Source organism: Podarcis muralis, chromosome 16 (genome assembly GCF_964188315.1).
Source record: "Podarcis muralis chromosome 16, rPodMur119.hap1.1, whole genome shotgun sequence".
NCBI lineage: Eukaryota > Metazoa > Chordata > Lepidosauria > Squamata > Lacertidae > Podarcis > Podarcis muralis.
Genome location: NC_135670.1, coordinates 11,943,338 through 11,956,015, shown reverse-complemented (window position 1 = coordinate 11,956,015; position 12,678 = coordinate 11,943,338). Strand labels below are relative to the sequence as shown.

Here is a 12,678-nt window from a genome sequence, read left to right as displayed (position 1 = left end):
CACGCCAAGCCGGTGAGAGGGAGGGGGCGGGCCTTACTCAGTTTGCGCAGCTCGAAGCTACCAGGAAGGAACGCAGCTGGGGCTGCTTTAGGCCTGGGAACCGTCTCTCTCTCTCTGTCTGTCTCCTACCCCCCCTCCCAATTTTTTGGGGAGAAGGCAGCAAAAGGAAAGGAATTGCTGCTTACTGTTCGAGAATCCGGAAGGAGCCAAGGGACCCAGGCATCCGACCATCTGGGGGGAGGCTTAAAGGAACCAGGTATATTGAGGTTTAGTCAGGGAAACAAAAGGGACCCAGGCGTCCGAGAGTCTGAAGCGAGGAGATCAAGAGACCCCGGCGCCTGGGAAGAAAAGGGTTAAGGGACGCAGGCAACCGGCGCCTGAAACTGGAGAAGGCGAAGAAGCCGAGGGACCCAGGTGTCCGATACCGCGGAGCAAACAGAAAGAAGAATTCTAGGTAACCTGGAAATTTGGAGCGAAGGGCACTTGAGCTTCCGGGAAAGGAAAGCAAAACGGGTCCCGCTCTCTGAGGACGGAGCCAAGTGACCAAGGATTTCCAGAGGAGGAGGCAATCAAGGGATCCAGGCATCGAAGGACTAAGGGACCCTGGTGTCCGAGCACTTTGAACAGGTGTGGCCCTGAAATCTGGGTGGTTGAGGAAGCGCTTCAGGACCTGCCGAACGACAGGTGCACCCAGACACCTTTCACCACCTGATCCTGGGGTGGGATGCAAGAGCCCTAGGTAGGGGAGGGGGCAGCCCCTCGGGAGGTGTCTTGTTATTCCTGCTGAACATTTGACAGGATCAGGACCTTGGAGTAACCCAGCTCATTTCCAGGCATAGGCGAAGTCTTCCATTTGTTTTTATTCACAGCAAGAATTGGATTTGGTTCTCGCCTCCATGCCTTCTTAGCAAAGAAGGGTGGGTGGGCCAGCTGTCGTTTTCCCCTGCTTCCAGTCTCTTCCACGCTTCCCATGGAACTTGCAAAAACCCCTTGATTGATCTGCTTGAGGGGCTGGCCTCCCACAGCAGCCCTGAAGGATGTAACCAACTACTGAACCCGGGGGCAGCTCCTCCGTTTTAAGAAGGTGGTGCTGGTTGCCTCGAGGCTTGCCCCCTGGAAATGACACCTTGCTAACTGGACCGGGGCCCATCTCGCCAGGATTCAAGATGGAAAAGACCTTTGGCAACCTCAGCTCGATTGTGCCAGCTTCGCGCCTCACCCCGGCCTTCCCGCCGGCCGTCAAGGTTGGGCTGACGGCTCTGTACACGGGCCTCTATGCCTTGCTTTTCCTTTCGGTCTACGCCCAGCTCTGGCTGGTCCTCTTCTATCGCCACAAGAAGTTCAGCTACCAGACTGTCTTCCTCTTCCTCTGCCTCTTCTGGGCTGCGCTGCGCACCACGCTCTTCTCCTTCTACTTCAAGAACACCCTCAAAGCCAACCACCTGAGCCCTTTCTTCTTCTGGCTCCTCTACTGCTGCCCCGTCTGCCTGCAGTTCTTCACCTTGACCCTCATGAACTTGTATTTTGCCCAGGTAACTCTTCTAAGATGGCTGCTTGCTTGTGTGACTGCCCAGGTGGCTTGTGGGTAAAAGATGGCTGCTTGGAATGCTGGGCCAGTTTTGTGGATGGGAACATCCCAAGAGGCCTTGAGGGTGGGTGAACTCCGGCCGCCAGGGCCAAATGGTGGCCCTTCAGGCCTGTGCACCTGGCCCTCAGGAACTCTTTCCAGACCTTCCACCCTCCCCTTCCTTGAACTGTTCTAATGCCTTTTGCTTGCCTAGAAAGAGGATGGAGAGCTGTGTGGGGTGAGGATGTAGAAACCTCCATCCTTTTTCTTTTTTGCATGGCTCATGGCTGGAATGTGGCCTCTTGTACAAAGTCACTTCCATTGTTCTGCCCACTTTTACCTCTGGCCCTGCCCACCACTTGCGTGCCCCCCCCCCCCCGGCTCTAGAAGCTTCCATCCCAAGGAACGTGGTTCTCAGCCTGGTTCTTCTCCCCAATATGGGCTCTTTATATTGCTTGCTAAACCAGGGATGGGGAACCTGCAGCCCTGACCATTGGGTGGGCTGATGGGTGGGCTGCAACACCCATCATCCCTGACCATTGGCTATGCTGGCCTGGGCAGATGGGTGCTGGAGTCCGCCAATACCTGGAGGTCCACAAGTCTCCTCCCTCTGGCCTCAACCCTTGCACAGAGGGTAAACCCTTGGATTCTCAACCAGTCATTCTGCCCTGGCTGTCTGTCCTCTCAATCTCACGGCTACTAGTCATGAAATGGCTCTTAACTAATTAGTTTCAGGATCAAAAGTACCATTCCTGTGCAGAAAAGGGCAATCAAAATGACCAGGGGGCTGGAACAACAATGAGGAAATTTTGCAACAATTTGGGCTTTTTTTTGGAGGGGGGGCAAGTAGCGGGGGGTGCATGATAGACATGTATAAATTTATGTACGGTGTAGAGAAATGGAAGCTTTCTCCCTGCTCCTCATCATACTAGAATCATCTAATGAAACTGAATGCTGGGAGATTCAGGATAAACCAGAGGAAGCTGCCTTAAATAGAGCAGAGGGTCCATCTAGTTCAGCAGTGTCTGCACGGACTGGCAGCAACTCTCCTGGGTTTCAGACTGGGGATTGAACTGAGAGATCCTTCATGCAAAGTAGATCCTCTGCTGCCACTGAGTTATGGCTCTTCCCCACCGACCTCTGCCCTGGTTACTGTTTTTTAAAGGAAGTACTTATTCACAAAGCGCACAGAACAGGGAGGCAACCAGGTGGATTTTCACAGAGAGGAAAGAAGACCCAAAAGCCTTGGCACCACCACCAAGAAGGCTCTGTACCGTTACTTACATCACTCCTCACGATGGTGCCACACAGGGGTGCCAATTTGAATAAAATATTGTGGGGGCCCAAGTAAGCCCCGCCCTGCATAACTGATCACATGATGCAGTCCACATATACCATTTGAATGGGAATGCCCACCAACTTTGTGGGGTCTGAAATTTCGACTTGCTGCACAAATCTAGTTGCTGCCTTTTCAGGGCGGTGTAGTGGTTAGAGGACTGGGCTAGGACCTGAGAGACTTGGGGTCAAATCCTTGTGCAGCCCTGCAGCTCGCTTGGTGACCGGTCACAGTCTCTTCTCCTTCCCTACCTGTTTTTGTGAGGATAAAATGTTTCTTGAGCAGGAACAGGTGGGATATAAATGGGAAAATGGGAAATGAAAGCAAAGAAACCTGAGAACAATGTTGCGGCTAAGAGGCTGAGCTGTGAGCCAGAAAGCTCCGGATTCGAATCTCATACTGGCTCGTGAAGTCATTAGGTGGCCTTCTGCATTCTGTTCAGAGCACAAGAGCAAGATATACACCAGGAGGCTTAGGTTGGACAGAATCGTGAATACACTTCCGGAGTTAATGCTAAATCCATGACTTCTGGTAAATGAGCCACCTTCGCCACTAGAGGGCCGTGAACATTTTTGTCTGGGGCTTTTTAGCCTCATCTACCCATGTGCCATCAGAAACCAAGGGGCACATGGGGCACCAGATGTGAAAGATATTGGCATTCTTTTCAGCTCTCCTGCCAGACTATCTTGTTAGCAGGCAAAGTTATGCTATGGTTGTTTGTTGCAGGTCCTGCTTGTTTTCTGTAATTTCTAATCCCTGCCCCTTTCTTCCCTTCCCCTCCAGGTGGTTTTCAAGGCCAAAGCAAAATACCGCCCTGAACTGACCAAAGGCCTGTGAGTAGATGTGTATTTGTGTGTAACATCATAGCACCTTGCATTCTTCCGCCTTGCCATATATCCTTCTCAAGTGTCAGGGGAGGAAAAAGATAAAGTATTTTAAAAAAACAGTTGCATTTTCCATTTAAAATAAAAATTAAAAATTAAAATAAGCCCAGTGTGGCTCTTCACATAAAATAGCTGGCAAATAAATGGAGAAGGCCGGATTTCAAGTTTAAAAAACAAAATCGCAAGGTTATATGAATTTAAAAATACACTCCCTCAGCAGTACCCCAGCTACAGCTTGCAATACAAAAGTAGGAGACAGGGTGAAGTTTCAAAACTGAGTTGTTTGCCTGGCTGGAAGCGGGTCCTTGAACTCTGATCATGCCTCTTGTTGCCTGGATGAAGAGGCGTTTGTGAGAGTGCGTGGAAACTAGCCTATGGTGCACAGGTAAAATTAACCATTGCTCTGCCCACCTTAACCTCTGGCTCCACCCACCACTGCCATGTGGCCCCTGGAAGGTTGGCCAGAAGGTCGCCTGGCCCTTCTGAGATTCACAGCTGCGATTCGCTCACTCACGCACACTTCCATTAGATAGCTTTCAGGGGTTCGGAAAAATTAGGGAGGACAGGCCTCCCGATAGAGCCTCCATGTTCAGGGGCAATCTATCTCAGACCACCAAATGCTGTGGACAGACAACAGAGGTGGGATTTGTGCCTTTTGCTTGTAGGCTTGCTGGCAGCGCCTGACTGGACACAGCTGAATGACCAACTGGACTAGAGGGCCCCTGGGTCTGATCCAGCCGGCCTCTCTGTTCCGTGGTCTTCCAGTTTCTCTTTCTCAGTGGCCTGGCTCGCAAGCAGCACTAAGCTATGGTTTATAAACCATGCTAACCCTTGCCAAAAGTTGGTTGGCTGAACCTGGCCCTGTGGCTTAACTGTGGTTCATAAATAACAGTTCACCTTAATTTAATAAACCAACGCTAACTGCAGTTTAGCAGGGGTGTAAGGAGCTGTCAGGGACGCGGGTGGTGCTGTGGGTTAAACCGCAGAGCCTGGGACTTGCCGATCAGAAGGTCGGCGGTTCAAATCCCTGCGACGGTGTGAGCTTCCGTTGCTCGGTCCCTGCTCCTGCCAACCTAGCAGTTCAAAAGCACGTCAAAGTGCAAGTAGATAAATAGGTACTGCTCCGGCGGGAAGGTAAAGAGCATTTCTGTGCGCTGCTCTGGTTCGCCAGAGTCCTGCTGGCCACATGACCCGGAAGCTGTACACCGGCTCCCTCGGCCAATAAAGCGAGATGAGTGCCGCAACCCCAGAGTCGGCCACGACTGGACCTAGTGGTCAGCGGTCCCTTTACCTTTAAGGAGCTGTCACCACCAGAAAGCTACAGAGCTGCAACTGGAGAACAGCTCAAAATCTGAACCTTTCCCAAGGCCAGGGGGCTCTCACTGCACATTAGAAGAGTCTTGCCGCTAAGCCAGACCCAAGGCCCATCTAATCCAGCATCCTGTTTTCACAGTGGTCAGACAGACAATTGTGGGAAACCTGCAAGTGGGACCCGAGCACACTAGCTCTCTCCCTGGCATTTTGGGGCAGTCTGCCTCTGACAATGAAGGCAGAGCCACAGGGGCCAGCAGCTGCCCTAACCCGCTTTCTCTCCCCCAGGTTGGCAGTGCGAGGGGCGTGCCTGGGTGCCAGCCTCCTCTTCCTGGCGGTGAACGTGGTGTGCGCTGTGCTGGTGCGGGGGCGCCGCGCTGAGCCCTGGGCCGTGGTCCTGGCGCGGGTCCTCATCAGCGACTCGCTGTTTGTGCTGGGGGCCGTCTCTCTGGCCCTCTGCCTCTGCCTCGTCGCCCGGGGTTCTCCTTCCACCCGCATCTACCTGGAGGCCAAGGTGAGCATTTGCCAGGGGGCATGGGGCGAAAGGGGGGGGGGGGAGAGCTGGGGCCTGCTGAGTCTTCTTTTCCCTGTGCTCTTCAACGGTAGGGTTGGGAGCAGGGGTTTGACGTTGCTGCAGTGGCATCTCATCCATGCACCGAGATGCAGCGTTTCACCTGCCAAGCTGGCCCTGGAACTGGTAGCATGTCAGAGAAAACTGCCTTGGAGGTCCTGGCTTTTAGTATTTACGGGACTGCCTCTCCTGGTATACCCCGCAGAGGACCTTAAGGTCCACAAATAACCATAGTTCAGAGGTCCCGGGTCCTAAGGAAGTTAGACTATCCTCCACTAAGGCCAGGGCCTTTTCAGTGATGGCTCCGACCTGGTGGAATGCTCTGTCCCATGAGACCAGGGCCCTGCAGGATTTAACCTCCTTCCTTCGGGCCTGTAAGACAGAGCTATTCCGCCTGGCCTTTAATTTGAATTCAGCCTGATCTTTTATTCCCCTTCTCTTCCCTCCCCCTCCTCTTTTATGAAGATTACCCGCTCTGGGACCCCACAGCTAATTCTCCCCTGGCCTCCTTGCTGGCCCAAGTAGGACTAATTCAGCCAGCTAGCCCTGGTGACTATCTAATGCTTATTAGATGGATTTCCCCCAAACTGATTTCTGAATTTTGAATTTTATTGTTATTCATGTTTTTATACTGCATTTTATGCTGCTTTTACAATTAAGTGTTTTAAGTTTCTTGTTCACCGCCCTGAGCCCGGTTTTCTGAACCGGGAAGGGCGGGGTATAAATAAAAATTTATTATTATTATTACATTGTTGCTGGCATCCTTCTGTCTTGGAAGAACATGGAGGAGTGTGCCTTTGGGCGGTGAAGTCAAACTTCTGGAAGGTTATAGCTGTAGAGATAGATAGGGGAGAGACATGTTTTGTTGCAGCTGGGGCAGATGAAGGTGTCCGGTTGTGCTGCTGCAGATGCACCATGGCGTTTCTTCTCTCTGCGCTCCTCCTGGTGGTCATTCCACCTCTGCTGACTGCTACAGATGCATAACCTGACTCCAGGCACTGCGCTCTACTGCAAGGGATTCCCACACGGCAGGGTTCAACCTAAATTTGGTTTCCAGGACCTCGCGGTTACATTTCCCCCATAGTGTCGGTGGCAGCACACTCCAAAGCCACTGGCGACTCCTCAGGTTATCTGGGTGGTGGGCAACATCCGCAACCTTTGTGCCAGGCAGCCTGTCTGCCCTGGGATCTGCATGCCCATCAAACCCCTTGCTATTGATATTTGTAATGTTCCAATCAGCCACTACCACAGTGCCCCCGCTCCCCAGCGAAGTACCCTCAGCAAAAGAGGATAGGTGTTCGTCTCCCAAAGGATGGGTCCTTTTCAAGGGAATGTTTCCCTCTTCCTCTTCTTCCCTGCGACCCTCCTTCTCCCCAATAGCTGCAGAGTGGGTCGCAGCTGCAATATCCACAAAGGCCTCACCCACCTGCGGTCAGAGATGATGGGAGCAGTAGTTCAACGGTATCCAGCTGGACTCAAGTTCCCGTCAGCTACCAGCTTCCTGTTCAGCAGTCAGGGACGATAGGAATTTTGGTCCGATAAATACCTGGTGGGCCACCGGGGTCCCACAGCTTCAAGACGCCACAAGGCTCTCTTGATTTGAGCTTGCTGAGACCCACTGACCAGGCTCTCTCTCCCATCTGCCCCTTTTCTGTGACAGGGCACCTCGCTGTGCCAAACGGCTGCCATGGGTGGCATCATCGTCCTGCTCTACGCCAGCCGAGCTTGCTACAACCTGGCGGCCCTGGCTCTGTCTTCCCGCACCCGCCTCGACTCCTTCGATTACGACTGGTACAACGTATCCGACCAGGTGAGCAGGGTGGGCTAGATTCCTTAAGGGCCGCCCTTCCTACTCGGGAGTAGACCCGCTGCAACGGAACAGAACAACAGACTGGGTTCCGTTAAATTCCGCGGGTTGACTGTGTTGAATGCAGCCATTGCAGCGCAGACCTAACTGTGTCTACTTGGAAGTGGGGCTTACTCCCAGGTAAGTGGGGGGGGGGCTTGCTGCCTCACCCGGCCCCCACCTCCCTGGGGGAAGTTCTGCCTGTCACTGGCTCCGGCTGCACCAACCATTGGGCTCTCTGTCTTCCACCCCAGTGGAGACCAGCTGCTCAGGTGCCTCCCTTCTCCCTCCCCTTCCAGGCAGATCTGATCACAGACCTGGGAGACCAAGGTTACGTCATCTTCGGCCTCATTCTCTTCATCTGGGAGCTGCTGCCCACGACTCTGCTAGTCGGCTTCTTCCGGGTGCACCGGCCAGCTCAGGATATGGTGAGTTGAAGTGGTTGGTTGGGAGAGGAGCAGAACTGCGAAAAGGCAGTGGAAGGAGAGGCCCGAAGTGTAGGGGGAGGCAGGGGGCTGTTGCCATTATGAGAGCATCACTCAGTGCATCAGGGGTGGGGGACGTTTTTCAAGGGCCACATTCCCTTCTGGGCAGCCTTCCAAGGGCCACAGGCAGAGGCGAAAAGAAAAGCGCCGCAAGAAATTCTGGTTCTTGTCTTTATGTTGTAAAGCAGAAGGAGTTCTAGATTTGGTCAATAGTATTTTTAAACTAGGGATGCGGGTGGCGCTGTGGGTAAAACCTCAGCGCCTAGGACTTGCCGATCGTATGGTCAGCGGTTCGAATCCCCGCGGCGGGGTGCGCTCCCGTTGCTCGGTCCCAGCGCCTGCCAACCTAGCAGTTCGAAAGCACAACAAAGTGCAAGTAGATAAATAGGTACTGCTTACTAGCGGGAAGGTAAACGGCGTTTCTGTGTGCGGCTCTGGCTCGCCAGAGTAGCTTCGTCACGCTGGCCACGTGACCCGGAAGTGTCTCCGACAGCGCTGGCCCCCGGCCTCTTGAGTGAGATGGGTGCACAACCCCAGAGTCTGTCAAGACTGGCCCATACGGGCAGGGGTACCTTTACCTTTACCTATTTTTAAACTGCTATTTAAAGGTGTGCCTTCCCCAAGCAGCATTTTCAAAAAAGAGATGGCAGAAAGGTAACCATAGATACAGCAGGCACTTAGCAGCTCTGAGCCAGACCACTTCCTATCTAGCTGAAGGCAGCAGCAAAAATGAAACTCTGCAAGATCTGCTTAAAACACCTGTATCGTAGGGACAAGGTGCAAATCAGCCTGAGCCAGTTTCATGTCTTCCCCCATCCCTGCCCCCAGGCACAGGTGGGACTATAGTTCCCAACACCCCTGCCCATGGGCCATGCTGCCTGGGATGGATTGAAAGTCATAGAATCATAGAACTGTAGGGTCCAACCCCCTGCAATGCAGGACTCTCAGCTAGAGCATCCATGACAGGTGGCCATCTAACCTCTGCTGAGAAACCTCCAAGGAAGGAGGGTCCATAACCTCCGGAGGGAGACTGTTCGGCAACATTTGCAGAGGACAGCTGGTGAAAGTCTTTTGGGAGGGAGCTTCGTAGCTCGGGGGCACCACCGAGAAGGATGGAGCCCCGCAGTGTTCCGGGTGCAGCTATTTCTGTGGGCGCTGCGTTCTCCTCCCGTGGCGTCTCCCAAGGCTAAGAGCTTGGATCCCTTGGGTGCAATCCACTGGCAAGGCCTCCTGCTTAAAAGACAGGGGCACCGGACGTGGCCTTACCTTGCCATCCTGCAGGGAAAGGCCGATTGCAGGAGCAGCGTCCCCAGTAATGGTGCCTTCCTCCCCACAGAGCGCCAGCCGTGTCTTCAACCGGCAGCTGGGGGTCTCCCGATCCTACTTCTTCGACCATCCCGGGCAGCGCGAAAGTGAAGGACTGACGAGCAGGTAATTTCTCTTCTTCCCCGAGGCCGCACTTGTCCCAGCCTCCTGATTGAGGAGCATAGGGAGCTGCCTTTATACAGAGTCAAGCCAATGGTCAGTATTGTCTGCACTGGCTGGCAGCAGCTCTCCGGGGTTTCCCAGAGGGGACATTCCCAGGCCTAACTGGGACCTTCTGCATGCCAAGCAGATGCTCTCCCACGGAGGCTGTTCACTCACACGATGTCAAGGAGCCGTCAGGTGAGCCCAGACTATCCACAGGGCAGGAAAGAATACGAGACGAGAAATGCCATTAGCTTTTATTCTAATAATAATAATAATAATAATAATAATAATAATAATAATAATTTGTACCCCGCCCATCTGACTGGGCTTCCCCAGCCACACTGGGCGGCTTCCAGCAAACATTAAAAATACAGATGTCTTCAGATGTCTTCTAAATGTCAGGTAGTTATTTTTCTCTTTGACATCTGATGGGAGGGCGTTCCACAGGGTGGGCGCCACTACCGAAAAGGTCCTCTGCCTGGTTCCCTGTAGCTTTGCTTCTCACAGTGAGGGAACTGCCAGAAGGCCCTCAGCGCTGGACCTCAGTGTCCGGGCAGAATGATGGGGGTAGAGACGCTCCTTCAGGTATACTGGGCCGAGGCCGTTTAGGGCTTTAAAGGTCAACACCATCACTTTGAATTGTGCTCAGAAACGTAACAACATAGCTGGCTGTGTCTTAATCCAGCTGAAACTGACCGCTGGACCCGCCCTTCCCCTCTAGCCTCTCACTCTGGATCCGTCCGAAGCAGACAAAGGCTGCTTTGAGGGGTGGGCTCCTCTTCTGGCTCATTGCTCAGCAATGTGAAGGATGCTCTTCTATTCGGGTGTTAGCAGGGGAGGAGAGCCAGCAGGACTGGGACTGCCCTGCTGCTGGATAGCAGGGGCAACTTCCAGCTCCTCTCTGTCTGAGTCTGCGCTCACACTGCGACTCCCAGCCTCCAACCCTGTCCTGGAAGGCCCTTCTTCTCCTGACCCCCTCAAGCCCCCTGCTTCAGGCACCTCCCAGTTCGTCCCTTCCCCAGACTGCTCCCCGGTGTCCCACCACCACGATCTGGAGTCTGTCTTCTTCCACGTCCTCCCTGGAGGGAGCTCTTGGGCTGTGAATGCCCACCCGTCTTCCTCATCCAGCTAATCTCTGAGCCAGGAGGAGTCAGCTCAATGGCCGGTGCACTTGGGGTGTCTTACGTCCTGGGGGTGGCAGAGGGGGAACCGCTTTCCTGTTGGCCCTTCCCCTGGATCTCCACCTCCCAAACCCCTGGGACCTTGCCCCAGGTCGGAGTCCTCCTGGGGCCCCAGATTTCCATCCCTGACCCACTAGAACTAGACCGGGGTGGGTGTGTGGTCCCTGACTGACAGCCCCACTGCCGTCCTTGCATTGGCTCCCCACCCCCCCACCCCGCCTCGGAGGTGGAACGGAAATCGTTTCCATGCCTGGAAGTTTTAAAAGCTCCATCGATGAAGTTGGCACAGCGTACCAACAGTCGTTTTACTTACAAAAGCATTACTATGCTGCTGTGTCATAAAATGTATATATAGCAAAGCAGCTTACAGCAATAAAACTTAAAGCCATACAATAAAAACACACAGAAAGGTTAAAGTTCAATTAACCATTGTGGAAGGATATATTCCTAAGTTGCCTGCCTAGGCCTGGTGGAATAGAAATGTTGTCTATGTTCCTGAGTGCTTCAGTACCACTGAGCCCCATCTCTTACCTAATTCAGGGGTTCCCCTAGGCTGGGGGGGGATGAGGGGTAAATGATTTCAGACTCTGAAAAGCTGGTATCACTGGATCATTCTCCCTCACGGCGAGAAGCCAAGTTACAGGGAACCAGGCAGAAGGCCTTCATGGTAGTGGCGCCCGCCCTGTGGAACGCCCTCCCACCAGATGTCAAAGAGAAAAACAACTACCAGACTTTTAGAAGACATCTGAAGGCAGCCCTGTTTAGGGAAGCTTTTAATGTTTGATGCATTATGGTATTTTAATATTTTGTTGGAAGCCGCCCAGAGTGGCTGGGGAAGCCCAGCCAGATGGGCGGGGTATAAATTATTATTATTATTATTATTATTATTATTATTATTAAGTTCATCCATAATTAAACTCAAGTAGTTTTAATTGGATTTTGAATAAATGTGCCATTAATAGCGACCGTTTTGAATTTTATCGTCTTATATCTTCCTGAGTGGGTCGTACAAACTACTGTTCTGAATTACGTTTTTTATAGAGCAGGGGGGTGGTATGGAAACAAGGGGGCGGTGGGTTAGAGACCACTGGTCTAATTCCTTTCTTTCCTTTTGCTTCCTAACACTCACATGCCTCCCCCCCCCATCCAAATTGCCTCTTCTTTCCCACCCCACCCGCTTCCTTCCAGCCTGACGGGACGCCTGGGCAGCGTCGGGAGCTGGTACGGCTCGATCAACCGCAGCGGGGAGCAGGACTGGTTTGGGGGGCCCCCTCCCACGGCCCCCCTTTTGTTCTCGCAGGCCACGGTGTCCGGCAGCCACCACCACAGCCTCTATTCCACCCCGCAGAACTGAGGGGAGCAGGGGATTGGGGCGGGTTTGTGGGGCACTGATGTGAAGACCCAGGAATCACTACTGATGTAGGACCGGTTTCTATGAAGGAGCAGGGATGTGCACACACGGTATTATAAGCACTATCACCCCATTCCCCAAACCGTAGGAAAACCCAGCTTTATTTCTTTTAGCCATTTGGGGGGGGGGGCTGGGTTGGCTCTTGTTGCTGGCATCTCGGTCTTGATGCTTAAGCTCTCCCCCTCCTTCCCCAGCCCCCTCTCTACCCCCCCCTCACCCCCACCCCGGGTACTTAACCAATAGTATACGGAAAACTCTTGGCACTTTAATCGACTCGGATTGAGGAGAGGGGCGGGCTCAGTTTTATCTGTGATGTCATTGTTTTAATGAATTCTGGTCAAATGTGTCTACAGGGCAGGGGGGGGTCCTCCTTCCCCCCCTCTTCCCATGAGCTGGTAGCGGCAGTGTTTTGGAGTAGCCTTTTGTTATTTGCTAGACATGCTGCAGTTTTGGTGCTATTCCATTGGCCCCCCACCCCCAACTTAACAATAAAGTCCACTTTGTGTTAGCGACATTGCGTGTGGTTTTTTGTAGTTGTGCTGCGGCAGAAATGGGGGAGCCCCTGGCTTTCCAAATGTTGCTGGCCATGCTGGTTGGGGATTAATGGGTATCGGAG

At 53.1% G+C, this 12,678-nt stretch overlaps 1 protein-coding gene across 1 annotated transcript; it reads left to right on the top strand.

Annotated features, from left to right (window-relative positions):
- Positions 1-33: 33 nt before the first annotated feature.
- On the top strand, positions 34-12,574 carry GPR137 (G protein-coupled receptor 137). The gene is made up of 7 exons (XM_028709599.2): positions 34-1,532; positions 3,687-3,736; positions 5,387-5,612; positions 7,330-7,479; positions 7,815-7,943; positions 9,337-9,431; positions 11,840-12,574. Exons 1-7 carry the CDS (start codon positions 1,167-1,169, stop codon positions 12,003-12,005), a joined length of 1,182 nt encoding a protein of 393 aa, XP_028565432.1. The 5' UTR covers positions 34-1,166; the 3' UTR covers positions 12,006-12,574.
- The last annotated feature ends 104 nt before the right edge of the window (positions 12,575-12,678 follow it).